The sequence below is a fragment of the Brienomyrus brachyistius genome, chromosome 20, assembly GCF_023856365.1.
Source record: "Brienomyrus brachyistius isolate T26 chromosome 20, BBRACH_0.4, whole genome shotgun sequence".
In the NCBI taxonomy this organism is placed as follows: Eukaryota; Metazoa; Chordata; class Actinopteri; order Osteoglossiformes; family Mormyridae; genus Brienomyrus; species Brienomyrus brachyistius.
Window position 1 is genome coordinate 17,126,582 of NC_064552.1, and position 19,762 is coordinate 17,146,343.

At 45.9% G+C, this 19,762-nt stretch overlaps 2 protein-coding genes and 1 long non-coding RNA gene across 9 annotated transcripts in view; 2 read left to right on the top strand and 1 right to left on the bottom strand.

Moving 5' to 3' along the window:
* Nucleotides 1–99: 99 nt before the first annotated feature.
* Nucleotides 100–3,858, bottom strand: LOC125715452 (uncharacterized). 4 transcript variants are annotated; one of them, XR_007384061.1, is made up of 7 exons: nucleotides 3,721–3,855; nucleotides 1,605–1,721; nucleotides 1,072–1,128; nucleotides 924–974; nucleotides 639–703; nucleotides 447–555; nucleotides 100–354 (listed from the first exon to the last, which is right to left on the bottom strand). It is a non-coding gene; the product is annotated as an uncharacterized LOC125715452 (long non-coding RNA). The 4 variants fall into 4 exon arrangements; XR_007384063.1 differs by adding an exon at nucleotides 2,386–2,751 and having other exon boundaries at nucleotides 639–974; nucleotides 3,721–3,812; XR_007384060.1 differs by having other exon boundaries at nucleotides 639–974; nucleotides 3,721–3,858.
* Nucleotides 3,836–19,762, top strand: part of LOC125715410 (zinc finger protein 239-like) — a 253,618-nt gene continuing 237,691 nt past the window's right edge. For 2 of the 4 annotated variants that reach the window (XM_048986871.1, XM_048986872.1), the window contains exons 1-5: nucleotides 3,836–3,963; nucleotides 11,720–11,785; nucleotides 11,934–12,051; nucleotides 12,164–12,310; nucleotides 13,213–13,307. In XM_048986871.1, the coding sequence (XP_048842828.1) occupies nucleotides 11,750–11,785; nucleotides 11,934–12,051; nucleotides 12,164–12,310; nucleotides 13,213–13,307 (396 nt within the window). In that variant the 5' untranslated portion in view covers nucleotides 3,836–3,963; nucleotides 11,720–11,749. The remainder of the gene's footprint in view (nucleotides 3,964–11,719; nucleotides 11,786–11,933; nucleotides 12,052–12,163; nucleotides 12,311–13,212; nucleotides 13,308–19,762) is intronic. The other 2 variants (XM_048986859.1, XM_048986866.1) reach the window with 1 other exon arrangement.
* LOC125715440 (zinc finger protein 135-like) lies at nucleotides 13,409–16,854 on the top strand. Its single transcript, XM_048986949.1, has 3 exons — nucleotides 13,409–13,543; nucleotides 13,793–13,901; nucleotides 14,190–16,854. The coding sequence occupies exon 3, from the start codon at nucleotides 14,566–14,568 to the stop codon at nucleotides 15,460–15,462; it is 897 nt and encodes a 298-aa protein (XP_048842906.1). The 5' UTR covers nucleotides 13,409–13,543; nucleotides 13,793–13,901; nucleotides 14,190–14,565; the 3' UTR covers nucleotides 15,463–16,854.

Consider the following 19,762-nt stretch of genomic DNA (forward strand, 5'->3'; position numbering starts at 1 on the left):
TATATATATATATATATATATATAAAATAATATATATATATATATATATATACACACATACATACACTAGTTGTATAAATGATGATCGACATGTAATAATTATATTTAATAAACTGTTAAATTTATTTAGAAGGCAACAACAAACAGGATGAAATAAAAAAATAATAATCAATCAACACACTCATGTGCCAGTAATTTAATCATTCTTATAACAGACAGCATTAACCCGAAGGCCCCGCTGGTCAACACAGGCCTGTAAAAATAATTCCATGTCCTCTTGGACCTGAAAACCAAAGAGGAATGGCTCCTTGGATTCTATGTTGTCTCCATCCAGCACATCCCTTCTGCTGGTTTCTGTCAGAAGCATAGGAAGAAACATTATTATAACACTTTTTCAGAAGTAAAACAATTTACTGCTAAAAGTAAGGTTTAAAGTGTGCACTGACCAGGCTAAGTTCCACAGATTTGCGCTTTCTTAGTCTGAATACAGGTGCATGTTCACCTCTCAGCACAGCCTCTGATTCCTTTGTCCAGTGTGCAAATACCTTCCCATGACTTATAATGCAGAAATACTGATATTAATAATGTGTCTTTAATTTCATTTTTCAGTCAAATTTAACAGATACACACACACTGACCTTCGGAGATCGAAGTTTTCCATTAGCAGCAGGCACCACCATTTCCGCAATTTCGGAATGTCTAACTATTAAAAATCAATTTAGTGCATTTAGTGTCATTTAGTGACTTCTTTGCACACATACTTTATTGCTCTCTAAAAAGAGCTACTTACTATGGTGTAATAAAAGGGAGCATCCAGCACCACATATAAAGCAGACTGTCAATTAAAAAATAAATGTCAATGTTCATGACTTATTCTCAAAAGCATCTTGACAGTCCAAAAATATCTGAATGACGAATCTTACCATCAACATGTAGATGCCACAGTCAACCTCAAAGTCTTGGCTTGGAAACCCCTTTATTATCACAATGGGATAAAACACTCTTTAATCACATTTCATCAATATACCTGTATTAGAAAATCTCGATATAATCACACACATGATCACATACCTCAAACTCAAAGCTATTCAATTCAGACCACTCCCCTGGACTGATATTCTCTGCAAGCTTCCTGTTATTTTAAGACATAACATACAGAAATTACTGCTAGTACAAATAAAGTATTAATTTTTAACAACTGTTAACTGTTAATGCTGCAACAGCATGCTCTTTATAAACAGGCTTAAAAACACAGCCTGTACACAATTAGCAAAATGTGACAGACAGACAGACAGACAGACAGACAGACAGACAGATAGACAGAAACTTTATTGATCCCACAATGGGGACATTTGTCTGTTATCACAGCTCCAAACAGATAGCAAGAAAGTTTCAGGAATAAAGAATATAAAAATGCAAAATAAGAGTACAAAATAAAATAATATAAGATGAGATAGATAAGACCCTAATATAATAATAATAATACCCATGTACACCCATACACAGTATGAAATATGGATAGTGCAAGTAATAATAAAAATCCACTGCTATAGCTACAATTTACTATTGAAATGGTGCTTGGTACTGCAGAACCATATTGTTACGTGCCGTAAGGTTCAGGGGGAGGGATTGTCCTGCAGATCCTGATCGTCGCCCGTTGCTCCCTTCAACTCCGCCTCCCGGACCTGGCCACGCCCCAACCGTCGATGCTGCTTCTGCATCTAGTGTTGAAAAAGCCGTGGCAGGAAATTAGCAGCAGCTCTGCTCACAGTTGGTTTTGGTTATTGGATTGCTTGTGTGTTGATTACTTGTGTATGACAGATTTCTGGTTTCCTGATCTCCGACTCTCACTTTGCCCCTTCGGTACCTTTGCCTTTGGTTTTGATTGTTTACTGGTTTTGATCTCTTGCCTTCCTCCTGACTACTCTCTTTGCCTCGCCCCTTTGGTTACTGTGTTTCGGCTTTGGTGTGTTCTGTATGTTCGTTTCTGTTAAGTACGTAGGGAGTGACTGCTATTTTGTTTTGCGTACGTGTTGCTTATTCTGTGTTTTGGTTAGGGAGTTAGGCTTAGTCTGTGTCATTTCGTTTTCTCATCTTTTCATTTCGTTTAGAATTAGCTTAGTTTGGGACGTGTTCGGTAGTGCTGTTTTGTTTATTGTTTTGGCTGTGTCACTCCCGAAGTCTGTTACTCTATTGTTTGTTAAAGTCTTTGTGAATAAATATAAAAAATACAAAAAAAGATCCCTTTGTTTCCCGTGTTCCCTTTTCCCATACCCTGGTTGTCTCATTTTCCCCTCTCCTTTCCCTTTACCTTTCTGACGGTCCTCAACCCTAGACTGAAGATCGTAACAATATACATACACACGTACATGCTCATACCCATACCTCTATAAGGTGCGTTATGTATGAGATGGTAAGTAATGGTGACCCTAAGGTAGCATCTGGGTGACTCATAACATCATGACATGTTATAAAGTCTAACTGCTGTCGGGATGAATGATCTGCGAAAGCGCTCCTTCCTGCAGCAAGGATGTATCAGTCTCTGGCTGAATGAGCTGCTCAGCGCACGCTCAGTGTCATGCAGGTGGTGATGTGGGTCATTCATGATGGATGTCAACTTCGCTAACATCCTCCTCTCAGCCACCACCTCCACAGTCTCCAAAGGGCATCCCAGCACCGAGCTTGACCTCTGCACCAGTTTGTCAATTCTGCATCTGTCCCTATCCGTCCATCCACTCCCCCAGCAGACCACTGCATAGAAAAGGGCGGATGCCACCACAGAGTCGTAGAATGACCTTAACAAAATCCTGCATACTCCGAAGGACCTCAGTCTCCTCAACAGATGGAGTCTACTCTGGCCCTTTTTATACAGGACATCAGTATTTGTACTCCAGTCCAGTTTATTGTTGAGGTGAACACCCAGGTACTTGTAAGAGTGAAAGTACATTCATATGCTTAGTCTTGATCAACCTCTACAGAAGTTCTGTAATTTTCTGTTTCATCATATTTTAACATTTACAGCATTTAGCTGACACATTTATTCAGACTGAACTGTACTGCCCAATTATAATGACAATTTAATGACATAATTTGGTAACTATATCGGATAAACCAATTCTACTGTCAGAACTCATCTTCTAGGTATTTTAATACTATTATTTAAATATCTGATTTAACATCTGATGTATCACCTTTTAATCAAAAGGCTATACTCCACATTACAGGTTTTTCAAGTAAGCATGTGAATTCACTGAATAAGCTGAAGACATGCTGAACACAAAATAGATCAGAACGTGATCTAAAATGTACTTAACCTGGAACACTGAACAGGTTCCTGCACACTAACATAAACAGAAAATTTACCTCAAGAGTGACACATATTGGTGGCCACCAAATCCTGTCCTTTTCTTAGCACATCATGAGTCGAGAAAGAACATTTCTTTTTTACCTGGCTTCATCACCTTAGAGACAGTTACTCAAGGTGTTAAGTAATGCCATTGCAATAACAGTCAGTCAATGATTCACAGTAGTTGCCCATGGCTTAAACTGAGTAAACTAAAGCTGTACCAAGATGTAACTGACACAATTACAATAAAATCTTAAAATCCTAACAATAATGTCCTTCCTCTCTGCATCATTCTGAAATGGAGATCAATATTTTACATGAGGTACTCTTACACTAGTTCTAAATAATAGTCACCGAGGAAAATTTGTACTTACAGGAAGGGACTGAAGTGGCTCACTGTTGTAGGGAGGAAGCCACTTCACGTCGTAAAAATTAGCCCCAGTTTGCGTTCTTAAAGATCACGTGTTTCCTGTGGATTTCCACTCTACTGTTGTCTGCAGCTGGAACCTCTTGGACATTACAATCGCGGGTTTAATTATGGCTGAAAGCGACGCAGCATAATACCGTTAAGGGAAACCACTTTCTAGTCACTAACAGGAGGAAGCATCTGCGGCACGGTAAGGCGTTTGTGGGGAATAGGTTCGTAGCTGTGACTGCTAATGTACCGAGCTAGTTGTTTTGGACATGGTTTTAAATGCTAGTATTGCAAGAAGACATACAAATTGGGTAATATGGGTATTCGAGCGATCGAGACACATCGTGCATTAGGGAAACACAAACGCTATGAGTCCTCAAAGAAGACTTCACTACCCATCCAGAACTACGTTCAGTGTGGGTCTAGTCCGCCAGATGCTACTTTGAAGTTCAAACCACCGCCGAAGTTGCGAAGGCATCCCCTTGGATTTTGCATTTGTGCAGCTTCCATCATCAAGTACATAATAATAATAATGGATAACTCATTGATACTCATGGGGAAATTGTCTTTACACCTCCCTATTTATACAGTAAGTTGTTTGCAAAGAGCAGCCATCTAGTGGGACCCCCAGAAAGCTGAGGGTTAAGAGCCTTGCTTAAGAACCTGCAGACATACTGAAGCTGCGTTTGAACTAGTGACCTTCTGATTAGGCCACTTTTTAAAAAATGGTTCTCATCCCCTCCCGACCCGCTGAAATGCCTCCGACCCGAATTATTTTTTATTTCGTAAAAATCACATGGAAAATGCCCAAGAATGACGAAACTTGAATTTCCCGCGCATTCCACATCGACAATTGATCCACATTGTGTAATCCTAGTCTTGGAATGGTTTCATGAACCTAAATTTGTGTCTACCTGAGATGGGCTGGTGCAAAGATTTAAATCTGGGGAAGTGATGTGGTACATGTTCTTAAGTACTTGTTTGTAGAGTTGCATTTCCTTGTTCAACCATTCAGGTTCCTGTATTTTGTAAATTCCTCGTGTTTTAACATGTTTTAATAAAATATATATCTAGAAAGAAAGTTTAAAATCTTGGTTGTTCATTTAGAATGGGAATGACAAACAGAATATTGGTTTCAAATAGTATCATTTTTATATTCACAAATGAAACATCAGCATAAAGTATCCAAATCCATAGTTGGGAAGGCATTTATGAGATACACATGGATCAAGGAATTTACATTCTTGTATTTTCTTACATTTAATATATTTGAAACGCAACAAACTGGAAGAACTGAGGAGGCGTACTAAGTAGGCCTGCTCTCTTCGATATGTATTTTCAAATATGTATTTTCTTACATATTTGAAAGTCCAAACAGTCAATCAAAATTTGTAAAATAAAAAAAAAATCCCGACCCACCCCCTCCAAAAAAAAAGGACGAGAACCATTTTTTTTTTTTAAGTGGCCTTACATGGAAACAGGCTTAGCCGATCAAGCCACACGCTGCCCCCTACACAAAACGGTATATCCCCTCACCAACTTCATCATTATATTTGCACTGACCCCAGCATCATGCACCTTTAACTAATACAATTCGGAGACAGGTCAGTGTCATCTGAGCTACATGGTGCAGCACTATTTTAGCCATTAATTAAAACGAGACCCAGACATTTTAAAAAGATTGAGTAACAAATTAATTTTTTTTCATGAAAAAAGTTACTGTGCATCTGATACACACTTATAATGTAACAAGCTTTAAATTGCCACGTTCATGGCTGCTGTTTTGAACTTTTGAATTGATATTAACAGGCACGTAACAGCCCATTAAGTGACAAAGCGTTTTCAGATCAGCAACCTATTTTATTTGTTTTGTGTTATATATCTGTATTTTAACAAAATACGTCATGTGATGTGTTACTGTGACGCCCGCTCCGTCCGCTCCTCGTGTGTGCCACGCCCCCTAATTACCCACGTGTGATTTCCTGATCGTGCCCAGTCGTGTCTTGTTTCCTGCTGCCTTGTTTCATGTATCTAAGTTCCTGATTTGTATTAACCCGTGTCTGTCATTGATGTTAGTTGGCGTCTTCTGTTCCCTGCCCCGTTATTGGTAATAAACCCCTTGTTTGCCCTGATTACGGCTTTCTGCCCGTTTCTGCCTGTTCGCCCGCACGATCGCCGCTCTGCCCGCGATCGAGCGTGACAGAATGACAGACCAACTCAACAAGGCACAGCAGCAGACCGAGAGCCAACGTCTCGGTCTGCTGCAAGAGGTACACTACTGGCTGAACCAGCCCGACGTCCAGGAGGACCCCGTCGCGCTGCAATTGGCCACCGACAGCTGCGATCTCCTGCTGGCGATGTCCCCATCGGAGGGCGGGCATCGTCTAGGAGAGGTGCGCTCCCACCTCAACCAGCTGGTTCAGCGCCTAACAGCGCGGAGGTTGGGGCTGGACGCACGGTGCGTCCCGGAGGTTGTTCCCCAGCCGTCCGTCCTGTCGGACGTGGAGCAGCCGCCCGCGGACACCGTGACAAAGAGGAAGAAGAAGAAGAAGAAGCACGCGATCGCCCCTGCAATCGTTTTGGGAGCGTGCGCGCTCATCCCCGCTTCTCTCCTAACCGGGGAATTGGAGGACTCCCCGGCTGACCTCGACGTCATCACCGCAGCTAAGCTGCCTGCGCTGGCAGCTTCCCCAGTCCGGGGAGAGCACCCAGCCGCCGCTGAGCTGCTACCGCCCCTCGAGCGGTACTACTTCCGGCCGGAGCGGCTGGCCAACAAGGGGGCCCGCGCGGTGCGGGAAGCTATCCCGCGTGTGCCCCGGGCACTTAAAGGGACCACGTCCGTCTTGCCCGCACGGGACCTACCGGTCCCGCCGCCTGCAGCCCCTGCTCAGCCCGAGCAGCCGCCTCCTGTGCCTGCAGCCCCTGCTCAGCCCGAGCAGCCGCCTCCTGTGCCTGCAGCCCCTGCTCAGCCCGAGCAGCCGCCTCCTGTGCCTGCAGCCCCTGCTCAGCCCGAGCAGCCGCCTCCTGTGCCTGCAGCCCCTGCTCAGCCCGAGCAGCCGCCTCCTGTGCCTGCAGCCCCTGCTCAGCCCGAGCAGCCGCCTCCTGTGCCTGCAGCCCCTGCTCAGCCCGCGCAGCCGCCTTCGCTCCCGGGCAGGCGCCCCCACTGCAGCAACCTGCTGCAGCTCCCGGGCAGGCGCCCCCACTGCAGCAACCTGCTGCAGCTCCCGGGCAGGCGCCCCCACTGCAGCAACCTGCTGCAGCTCCCGGGCAGGCGCCCCCACTGCAGCAAGCTCCTGTTCCTGACCGCGCTCCTGTTCCTGTCCCGGCGCCCCCTTCGCCTGCTGCAGCTCCCGGGCAGGCGCCCCCACTGCAGCAACCTGCAGCTCCCGGGCAGGCGCCCCCACTGCAGCAAGCTCCTGTTCCTGCAGAGGCGCCCCCTCTGCAGCCGCCTGCTGCAGCTCCCGGGCAGGCGCCCCCACTGCAGCCACCTGCTGCAGCTCCCGGGCAGGCGCCCCCACTGCAGCCAGCTCCTGTTCCTGACCGTGCTCCTGTTCCTGCAGAGGCGCCCCCTCTGCAGCCGCCTGCTGCAGCTCCCGGGCAGGCGCCCCCTCTGCAGCCGCCTGCTGCAGCTCCCGGGCAGGCGCCCCCACTGCAGCCGCCTGCTGCAGCTCCCGGGCAGGCGCCCCCACTGCAGCCGCCTGCTGCAGCTCCCGGGCAGGCGCCCCCACTGCAGCCAGCTCCTGTTCCTGACCGCGCTCCTGTTCCTGCAGAGGCGCCCCCTCTGCAGCCGCCTGCTGCAGCTCCCGGGCAGGTGCCCCCACTGCAGCCATCTGCTGCAGCTCCCGGGCAGGCGCCCCCACTGCAGCCAGCTCCTGTTCCTGACCGCGCTGCAGCAGCTCCCGAGGCGCCCCCTGACCGCGCTGCAGCAGCTCCTGTCCCTGGCCCCGCTCCTGTCCCTGGCCCCGCTCCTGTCCCTGGCACCGCTCCTGTGACTCCTTCACCCTCACCCCGGCGACATCGACCCCGACCGGGGGTCGGTATGTCTGTGTCCCGCAGAGGGAGGGGACACAGACGTCGGACTGGGGTCCCTCCCGCCCTGCCCCCTGGCTCGCCCTCCCTCGCCTGCGCTCTGGCTCGGTTGGCGCCTGCAGGTCCTGGCCCTCCGGGTCGGCTGTCGCCTACGGGTCCCCCTCCGATGCCTCGTCACCCTGCCTCGCTCCCCCCTCCGGTGCCTGGTCGGTCGCCTGCGGGCTCCCCGACGGCGGCTCCTCGGTTGCCTGCGGGGCCCCTACCTCCGGCCCTCCACCGGACGTCGCCGCCTGCTGCGGCTCCCCCCTCCTCCGGGCCTTCGCCGTGGGCCCCTCCTGCTCCCTCGTCCCCTTCCCCGGTGCTCCCTCCTGCTTCCTCCCTGGCCCCTCCGCGGGTCCCTCGCCCTGCCTCCTCGGCCCCTCCGAGGTCCCCTCCGGCTCCGGCCTCCCGGCCGCCTGCGGCCCCTCCGGCTGCCTCCCGTCGCCCGCTGGGGCTCCCTCGGGCTCCCCTTCCTTCCTCCTCCTTCTCTCCCTTCTTTCCTGTCCCTGTCCCGCCTGTCTTTGTTCCTCCTCCTGCCTTTGTCCCGCCGTCCTCTGTTCCTGGTCCCTTTGTTCCGCCCCGCTCTGTTCCTGGTTTCCCGTCGTTCCCTCCCGTCACTCCCGCTCCTTTTGTTCCGCCTGTTCCCTCTGTTTCTCCCTTCCTGGTCTGTCTGTCGGCTTTTCCTGTCTTGTGTAGTGTCCTGTCCTGGCTCCTGCCTCTGTGTCAGTTTTGCCTGTCTGTCTTGTTCCCTGTTCCCCATTGATTTTTGCTCTTGTCTTTCAGGTCCTGTTCTCCCTCGTCCCGTCCGTCGCCCCCTTCCTGGGCGCGCCCGGTGTAGCGCGCCTTTGGAGGGGGGTTCTGTGACGCCCGCTCCGTCCGCTCCTCGTGTGTGCCACGCCCCCTAATTACCCACGTGTGATTTCCTGATCGTGCCCAGTCGTGTCTTGTTTCCTGCTGCCTTGTTTCATGTATCTAAGTTCCTGATTTGTATTAACCCGTGTCTGTCATTGATGTTAGTTGGCGTCTTCTGTTCCCTGCCCCGTTATTGGTAATAAACCCCTTGTTTGCCCTGATTACGGCTTTCTGCCCGTTTCTGCCTGTTCGCCCGCACGATCGCCGCTCTGCCCGCGATCGAGCGTGACAGTTACGTGTGTTTTATAAGTTTAAGTAAACAGGAACGATCATATATACGCATTACAAAAAAGAGCTTTCATTTTGCTGTTTTCAGTGGTGCACGCTCCCGAGACAGGCATGCATTCTACGGCAGGGATGCCTTTTTCGGCATAACACCGGATTCAGTCATAGTAAAGTTGTTCACCTGCGGGAGGGATAAGACCGCGTATATATCTATATTAGTATTGCACCGTTCGTCCATCGTGAGCTAAGGTCAGCTGTGAATGACGACAGCTTTGTAATTATGTTCGAGAGTTTAAACAAATCTATTAAATCAAAACAAGTAGACCTTCTGAAGCACTGGACCACTACTGAGATAAATTTGTTAAATTGTGCTTCTATGGATAACAGTTTAAGCAGCCTCTAAGTTTGGTAAGTGTGACATTAGAAACGTATTTTTTATCTATATTTATATCTAGATTATATCTATATTAGTATTGCACCGTTCGTCCGTCGTGAGTCTAAAGGGAAGCATGGGGTTTACTCAACTAGATCTATTTCAAGGCTTTAGTAATATTATTTTGCAGATTTAGATTAATAAGATAAGATAAGATTGCCTTTATTAGTCCCACGGGTGGGAAATTTGCGTTTTACAGCAGCAAAGTGGACAGTGCAGCAGAAATAAGCAGAATGCAGAAAAAATGTAGAAAAAATCTCAAGTATCAAGTATCAAACAATAGAAATAAGAAATATAAATAAAATACAATAAAATATATACAATACAATACAATACAATACGGTATGTGCCTTAGTGTTTGTTGTGAAGTCTGATGGCAGATGGAAGAAAAGACCTGCGGTATCTCTCTGTCGCACACTTTGGATGCACCAGTCTGTCGCTGATGGAGCTGCTCAGTACTGATAGTGTGTCCTGTAAGGGGTGGGAGATGTCCTCCAACAGGGAATGTAGCTAAGCCAACGTTCTCCTGTCGCTCACCACCTCCCCTGAGTCAAGGGGACCTCCCAAGACAGAGCTGGCTTTTTTAATCAGCCTGTTCAGTTTTCTCCTCTCCCCAGTAGAGATGCTGCTGCCCCAGCAGACCACAGCATAGAAGATGACTGACGCCACCACAGAATCATAAAAGGTCTTCAGGAGTGGCCCTTGCACTCCAAAGGACCTCAGTCTGCGTAGCAGATACAACCTGCTCTGACCTTTACTGTAAATAGCATTAGTATTGTGGGTCCAGTCCAGTTTGTTGTTCAGATGAACGCCCAGATACTTGTAGGAGTCAACAATCTGAATGTCCATCCCCTGGATGTTGATTGGTGTGGATGGAGGACATTTGTGCCTACGAAAATCCACTACCAGTTCTTTGGTCTTTCCAGCATTGATATGGAGGTTGTTCAGTTGGCACCATTCCACAAAGTCTTGGGTCATTTCTGTGAATAGTATTACATTATTATAATATAAATATATTTTAAATATAACATAAAAAGGGGGCGGCATGGTGGTGCAGTGGTTAGCACTGTCGCCTCACACCTCTGGGACCCGGGTTCGAGTCTCCGCCTGGGTCACATGTGTGCGGAGTTTGCATGTTCTCCCCGTGTCGTCGTGGGGTTTCCTCCGGGTACTCCGGTTTCCCCCCACAGTCCAAAAACATGCTGAGGCTAATTGGAGTTGCTGAATTGCCCATAGGTGTGCATGTGTGAGTGTGCCCTGCGATGGGCTGGCCCCCCATCCTGGGTTGTTCCCTGCCTCGTGCCCATTGATTCCGGGATAGGCTCCGGACCCCCCGCGACCCATTAGGATAAGCGGTTTGGAAAATGGATGGATGGATATAACATAAAAATTGCCCCCTGACAGCCTTGGGTTAGGGAAACATACACTGAATTATCCAACCGCCACATGCTCCTTTTAAAGGCTCACACACACACACACTCATTCTCTAACACACTTAAACACACACAGATCTTACTCACATTCACTTGCACACACGAACATGAGCACAACATTTCTACCTCATTCAGGAGATACAATCCTGTCAGAACCTTTTTTACGCCTCCTACAAATGTACAAGAACACAGAGAGTAAAGGCCATTTTAATTCATGCCTTAAAGATATATGTATACCTTTTTTCAGTAATTTTGACATTTTATTTTTGCATTTAAGAAAGTGTTTTCTTTTAAAAAGCAAAACAAATATGTCCATAAATGCACTAAAAGGGTTTAGTTCTTCTGGCAGGGGTCTCTGCTGGCTATCCTACGTTCTCACGTGAAGAAAATCGTTCCCTACCACCTGTCAAATTCTAAAATAATCCAAAGGTTAATCCTGTGTTCCCTATCTCACCTGAATAACATTTACTGTCAATTTATTTACCAGTTATTCTTAGCTGGGGTAGGCTTCTTTGTCTGGCGGGACCCCAACTTTCCCTCATGGCAAGGATGAAAGTGGACTGCAAAATGCATTCATGTTCTAGTTCAGTACTCTCTTGTTGATCTTGGTTGTGGTTTGCATGCAAGTCAGCTGTGGTATGAGCTGGAATGGTTTGGGGAGGAAAACAGCGTTGATGGGATGGCTGAATACCACTGGTAACAGCCTCACATAAGTCAACAAAAGATGAGATGCAGGAGAAAATGCATTTCATTTGGCAGATATACTCAAGTAAGCCTACAAAACGTTCACTGAATACACTAAGATTTCCTCCCCAACAAGTCACTTGATTAAGTGTACCTCGTCCCTACCCACCTCTGCATATTTGACATTTTATTGCACATTTCAGGTGGGAACGTGAACTTGGTTGCTGCATAGGATGGAAAGGGCTTCGGACATGAGTTTGTCAGATGAGGTAAGGCAACTGGGGGAGAACTGACAGCTAAAACTGAGGACGGCCTGTTATATCTGGGATGGCCAGTGGGTGCAGTGGCTTTTCAGTGTCGTTGTGCCTACTCTGTAAAGCATGAAGCAGCCTCATGGAGAACCCTATCCTCATGCAGGAGGATTATGCGGATATCCGGGCCTATTTCTCCAAGGCTGAATGGGTTCAGCTGCAGAGATGCGAGAAGGTGCACTACAGGAACATGAAGAGGAACCACCAGGCCATGTTGAATATGGGTAGGCTTTGGGCTCCGACATTAGACTTGGATGAGTACCAAGAGTGCAATGAGAGCCTTTATTAGTCCCACAGGTGGGAAATTTGCATAGTCCGCAACTGTGTTTTCTCTAGGGCTGAATTCCACCACCCCAGTGTTCATGAGAAGAAGCCGATCCAGCGGGGTGATGGCGGAGAGGTTGGGCGGCAACAAATGCAGCAATTCAGAGGAGTGGACGTCTCACCTTCTGAGAAGGAGCCCGGGGGACAAGGCGAGTGGAGGTGATACAGCCAGTCAGAGGTTTTCTGCTGTGACGGGTGATTCCTTCAAACAGTGTCAGGCATTCATCTGTGTCGTTAAAGGATAAGGCAAAAGTTCCGGGGCCTGGTTTGGGTCCCTGGGCTGTGTTGACCTGGAACTCATGCAGCTCCTAGCCACTTTTGTGTATCAGTTTCACCCCACACAACTGGAACTGGGACCTTTATACTGAATCATGTAAGACACAAAAAGTTTGTAGGTTCACAATAACTTTATTTGAAACTACACCGTCATTCCAAAACAATGGAGGTTGAATAATTTGTTTTGTTATTTGTTAGTTACTGGAGGGATTGATCACAAATTATTTATATTTTGCTTATATGAACCTATCACATGTATATGACGTCTCACTAATAAGCGCTGGCAAGTTTCACCCCTTGCACCGGCGATATTAGACAGAACTATATTGGTAGCGATTGAAGCTTCTGATACAAAAAGATGGAGATGCAAGCAAAAAATGTATTGGTTGATGCATTAAATGGAATTATTTTTGTTCTCCATGTCTGCTCAATTTTTGCTCTGCTGCATCTCTTTTTCTGCACCTATGAGTACCTTCCAAGTTAGCGCCAGTGCTTGTGGTCAACCAGTCAGCAAGTTTAATGCTATAAGCACCACCGTATTTGAACAAAAAGGACCTAGTCTGGAGGAAGCACTAAAGGGTTCTGGAGCTTCTTCCAGGGAACTACAATCGGGCTGAGTTCCCGCAGTGTGAACGTGAGAGAAATCCCTGGTTCCAGGAAAAGGTTTTGGTTCCAGACAAAAGCTCAATGTGAAAGTGCCTGGAGTTGCGACCCAAACACAAAGAGCCTTGCGGATATGCGCTAAGGTGATGCAGTCTGCCTGAAGTGATCATTTGTGTTTTCAGCATCCAGGAGTTTCCAGCCTACATCCAGACGGTCCGGTCAGAGCAGAACCCCTGCTGTGGGATCAGAGTCATGTGCTACAGACCAGGGAAAGAGGGTCTGTTTGTGCTCAACGCAATCTGCTGCTGGCTTTGTATTGCAACATACTAATTAACTGGCACAGTCTCAATGTGTTTGATATCATTTTGGTTTCAGCAGACGTCTTCCTGCAGTAACACCACCTGCCATACAAACCAGCAACCTTCCCAGCAGGGTGTCAGAGAGGTTAAAAAAGAGGAGGGGGAATACCTGATATCTGAGGGTGAAGGGACTGCGAATGAGAGCCCCCCCAAGGTGAAATGGAGTGTAAATGGGTCTCTTTGCAAATGTCACTTTTCCATTCTGAAGTGAAATAATTTCTGTGTTTTAATTTAAAAAGCAACCAACGGTAGGTCACACCAGAAATGGACATAATTTCAGTTTAATGTTTATACTTGAAGTAATTTGTTTGGTTTCTGCTCCTTTTTTACTATTAAGCAAATAGAAGCACCTGTATAGATTTGAGGTGAACAGCTTATTCTGTCTTGTTTGTTTTTGTGACAGAAGGTCAAGGGTGCAGCGGTTCAGGATGTGACTGAGGTGGAGCTGATTGGTTCTCTTCTGTTAGTTACTGGTGGGCGGAGCAAACAGTGTGCGAAACCTCCAAACCCAGGTGATTTTAGCTACCAACATATACCATCAAAACTGCAAATGTTTTGGTACATTTGAAGGTCATAGTTTGTGCTTCAGGTTGCCATTTCAAACCAGCAGTGTTAGTACTCGGTAAAGTTCAGGCATGTCGGAGATTGCAGTGTGAATTCCACATTGTGAACATAAACTGCGTATGGAGTAACGAAGGCTCTTTAGAAGATACGTTTGCCTTCACTATTTTTCTGACTTTTTTTTCTATTAACTCTTTTCCCTCTCAGTACTGACTGACTTGTTTTCATCTTGCCTCCAGCAAGGAGAATGAATGAATCTCACCCCAAGGAGTATGTCAGACAACTGAGGGCTGGAACTGTCAACACAAACCAGGATTCCCCAACTTCTGCTGGCCCCAGTGCCGCTCAGCCCAGTAAAGACACACTCAGTACCTTGGCAGAAGCCAATACAGACACACTGACAGCACAGCAGGTTCCCAGGGTAAGAAGACTTTCAATATAAACAGAGACTGTAAAATTCACAGGCAGACTCGCACAAAGAAGTCCCATCGGTGTTCTGAGTGTGGGAAGAGCTTCAGTCATTTAGGAAACCTAAAGACTCACCAACGGATTCACACAGGAGAGAGGCCCTACCAGTGCTTCCAGTGTGGGAAGAGCTTCAGACATTTAAGTCAAATGAAGACACACCAGTGGATTCACACAGGGGAGAGACCCTACCAGTGCACCCAGTGTGGGAAGAGCTTCACAGTGTTAGGAATCCTAAAGAGCCACCAGCGTATTCACACAGGAGAGAGGCCCTACCAGTGCTCCCAGTGTGAGAAGAGCTTCAGATATTTAAGTCACCTGAAGAGACACCAGCGAATTCACACAGGAGAGAGGCCCTACCAGTGCTCCCAGTGTGAGAAGAGCTTCAGATATTTAAGTCACCTGAAGAGACACCAGCGAATTCACACAGGAGAGAGGCCTTACCAGTGCTCCCAGTGTGGGAAGAGCTTCAGTTATTTAAATCCGCTGAAGAGCCACCAGCGTATTCACACAGGAGAGAGGCCCTACCAGTGCTCCCAGTGTAAGAAGAGCTTCCGTATTTTAGGAAAACTAAAGACACACCAGCGGATTCACACAGGGGAGAAGCCCTACCAGTGCACCCAGTGTGGGAAGAGCTGCAGGCTGTTAAGTCACCTGCAGACACACCAGCGGATTCACACAGGAGAGAGGCCCTACCAGTGCTCCCAGTGTGAGAAGAGCTTCAGTCATTTAAATCTCCTGAAGAGACACCAGCGGATTCACACAGGAGAGAGGCCCTACCAGTGCTCCCAGTGTGAGAAGAGCTTCAGTCATTTAAATCACCTGAAGATACACCAGCGGATTCACACAGGAGAGAGGCCCTACAAGTGCTCCCAGTGTGGGAAGAGCTTTAATCAGTCAGGAACCCTAAAGACACACCAACGGAGTCACACAGGGGAGAGGCCCTACCAGTGCTCCCAGTGTGAGAAGAGCTTCAGCCGTTTAGGAAACCTAAAAAGACACCAGCAGATTCACACAGGAGAGAGGCCCTACCAGTGCTCCCAGTGATTAGGATACATTGAGACGCACCACCAGACCCATACAGTTCAGTCAGTCCATTAAATGTTTGTTCTTGATTTTTTCTAAATTGTATTTCTGAAATACCTTTATGTTGGGTCCCCCTCATTAGTCGTGTTGATGTTTAGGATTTGTTTGACAAAGATTCAGAGGCACTGTTTTTTGATTGTTAGAATATATTGTGAAGGTAGTCTTTGACTGCAAAGCAGTTTTATAAACTGTGAAATTGCACGGTTGTGTATTTTACAGAAGATGATTCGGGTTACGTGAAATAAAATTCAGAATTTCTGTAAATTTTTCTGTTTGAAATAGCTCCCTGTTCGTAAGTCTAGATATGATGACAGCTGAGCTAGGGCGTGGCCTCTGCTGTTTAATGTCTCCACCTACTGAGACATGTATAGGCAATGGGTTGTATTAGGTTGCATGTGTAATACGTCACGATTTGTGTGTAGGGGCCATTTTACCAGGGAATGTCGGAGATGTCCGTCAAACAGATGCATGAAGTTCTGTATTTCTTTTCAATGTTAAAGAAAGTTTCATATAAACTAAATGTATTGCGAGGGCTCAGGACTATGAAAAGCTGTATTTTGTTCAGGCAAATTGGACTGAGGCATTTCTTCATATCGTTTGAAGGAAGTAATCTACCATACAGTTAGCCATAAAATCTAAATGCAGGTGCAATGAGGCACCATAACGCTATCTTAAATTATAATACATGAATTGCCAGCTTTGTGTTACAGTAGGATGCCAGACATAAACTCAAAAAGAAACGTTGTATTTATTGAGTGTATATCTAAACGGGACCAGCGACTGCGACACATGATTTGCAACCTCAAGTTCATCAGTCGGTTCTCCCTTTTACATGAGCTCAGTGGCTATGAAAACTCCCACGATTAGATGATAGAAATGTACTTTGTCCTTAGGAACAAAACTAGCTAGTCTGAGTTATCATTAATGAAGCCTTCTATATATGACAAACCACAAGATGCCACTGCCTGAGCATGTCTGTTACAATTAATTTAGAATGACCTTGGGAGGCTAGCGAGTTAATTTGGTGTTAGTGGAAAATGACAGAATTGGTAGCCTTCCTGCACATTAATTGATTGTGAACATATGAAATATTTCATTTTAATTAGGGAAGTGCACTTATAATCGAAATGTTGCTGGTCCAAATCCCTGACTAGCAAGGTACCACCCCCAAGCACTGCTCCCTGGGTGCTGAATTAGCTGCCCCCTGCTATGTCTTGGTGTCACATGTAGGTTAAATGCAGAGGTTACATTTCGTGGTTGTGCACTGTGTGTTGTGCTGTGGTGTGTCAGCACTGATCGCCAAATTACAAAATTATTCTGAGTTGCAAACATTCATAAACTTTTTGCTGTAAATGTTGTCTTTATGATAATACTGTTTGTTTTCATTTACTAGATAAATGTACATGTATAATCATCCATCCATTTTCCAAACTGCTTATCCTACTGGGTCACACATCGCAGGGTACACTCACACACCATTCACTCACGCATGCACACCTATAGGCAATTTAGCAACTCCAATTAGCCTTTTTGGACTATGGGGGGGGAAACCGGAGTACCCGGAGAGAACCCCACGACGACATGGGGAGAACATGCAAATTCCGCACACATGTGACCCAGGCGGAGACTCGAACCCGGGTCCCAGAGGTGTGCGGCAACAGTGCTAACCACTGCACCACCATGCCTCCCCGCATGTATAATCAAATCTTTAAAATTGTAGGTCACATGCTATTCTAATACCAATTAAGCAACAAAACTTCAACAATGAACATTCAGCAATGACCCAAATACAATGGTCTCATGTTGTCTTTAGAAGTTGAATCATTTGAATTCATACTAAATGGAAAACATTCAGCCAAACAGCAACTCTTACTAATTTGGGACATGTCAGAGGCATGTAAAAGACAAATATTTAAATATGTGCAGAGTTAAATCTGCTACTTCTAAAACAGGTTACATATTGCCACTTTTTAAGCCAAAATGAGTTGTTACTGGTCTTTTACTGATCACGACGAAACGGAACTGCTAAATTTGTACAAATCAAGATGCATCTTTGATGAACTGACATGCAAATGGTCCTACTGGGTTGCTTTTGCCTGTGAATCGGTCTGTTTCGTAGTACCTCTTGACCGAGTTTGACGTGAGAATGGTGTGTTCCTTTGTTCGGTATGATTTTTGTAGTGCTTTGTCTACAGTACGTTTAGTGATATAGTAATCATGGCCCCTATGAAAGTGAACATGATTGCAGCAAACCAAAGAGGAAAGCAGTGAGGGTATTTGTAGAACGTAAAAAGGAAATTATAGCAAGACTTGAAGGTGGTGCACGTGAGTCTGTACTTAGGCAAGTTAGCTTTGGGTTGCATTGGGAAGTTGGGTTTCATTTTCACACCATGCATGCATGTGACCTGTAGGATTTACAAAATTACATCGCAGACATGGATTACTGATGATGAACAACTTGCAGTATATATTTGAGAAGAAATGAAAGTTATGAACATATATGACTTTATTAGTGGTAACGCAGGGTGGCATGGTGGTGCAGTGGCTAGCCCTGTTGCCTCATGCTTCTAGGAGCTGGGTTCAAGCCCCTGCTAGGGTTTCATGTGTGTGGAGCTTGCATGTTTTCCCCATGTTATCGCGAGGTGTCCTCCAGGTACCTCCATGCTCAGGCTAAACAGAGTTACCAAATGGTTCATAGGTGGTCATGTGTCAGTGTGCCTTGCAATGGGTGTCTCATCCTGGGTTATTCCCTGCTTTGCACCAATTGATTCTGGACTGGATGGAGGTAGATGAGAACTGAGTTTCAAAATATTAAGTGTATAAAACCCAGCCCTCACCTGCTGCCAGACAATGGCACTACAAATGCAGCAATTTCTGTGCAGGTTGTTTCAAACATTACGTTAAAAACATACATGGCAAATTTGAAGGACTTACTGAGCGCCTCATATGCTTCATTTAAGCTACCGGCAGAAAGCGTGACGCCAAGTGGTTTTTCTAGTTTCAAACAAGCGCATCCTTCATTTTCACGCCATGCGTGCATGTCTTCATAATAAAAATTATTTTGTGTCCGCAAGCTAAATAAATAAATGTGTTGATGGTGAGCTACCGGGCGCTTTCTGAGGCTTATATTGTGAAGCCATATTCCTTGTTTAGCCGATTAACTTTGAGGATAAGTGGCGGTAACTCTGGCTTTTCAATATCACACCGCTAGTTTTCTTCACTCTTAAAAATGCTGAGTTGACGCTGTTGGCTTCGTACTTCAGGTTAACTTGACCCAAACTGAGTTGTTAATACCTAAATACTTGTAACCCATACAGTGCGGACCTGAAGGAGAATGGGCACGTCATGTAACTCTGCCAGTGAGAGGTGTCCTTGGAAGTAGCTCTCACTACCTGATCTGTACAGCCTTTTTTATTTTATTTATTTTATTGTCACTTAAAGATTTACAAACAAAAAAGCACAATAATAGTTACATACAGTCAGCGTGTCAATTTAAAGCGCTCTCACAATCAGCACCCATCTGGCCCTGCCCTTCATGTCTCCAACCGGTTTGGCCAGTAGGTGTCGCTGGCCATCGTGTTCCTCCCTGTCTCTTGCCCTTCAGTCCCAGTGTGCTTAAGTCCCTTCTGTTTTCCCTGTTCCTTGGACTGCTGCATAGCTTAGTATGTTGAGCATTCATCTCAGACTGTTAGTGCTGACATATGATTGGCTGATTAGATTTAACAAGCAGTTGACCTGGTGTACCTAATAAAGTGGATGAATAAGGGAAAAATCAAATGTATTTTTCGTCATGGCAATATCTGACCATCAGTTACCTGCTTTCTTAGCTTCTGCCAAAAAACAAACTCTGACACCTTTTTGTACCGTGTTAGTGTCCAGGGCTTTTAAGTGAACTTCCCTCTTTAAACTACTCATAATGAGTATTAGACTTGTGAGATGTGTGTCAGGTTTGTATTGAATATGGATCATTAAAGTGTGTTTGATACAGGGACAAAAATTATAACTTAATTACATCCACCAGGGAGAGCAGTGATTATGAAAACTTCTTATCTTAACTTCACTACAAAAATGAAAATCTAAGCAATTATAATTTTCTTATATTTAGACAAAATTCCAGTTTCATTAATAAATTGATTATACTGCAATAAATGGCCTGTGAAATTTAAGAAATTGTTTCTGCTGTGAGGCAAAGATGGCCTAAAACTATCAAAATGTGTTTTAGTCAGTTTATTGATGAAGTTAGAATTTTGTATTTTACTTC

What these genes read in the sequence shown, in the direction of transcription:
- LOC125715440 (XM_048986949.1), top strand. Translation starts at nt 14,566, where the DNA reads ATGAAGACACACCAGTGGATTCACACAGGGGAGAGACCCTACCAGTGC.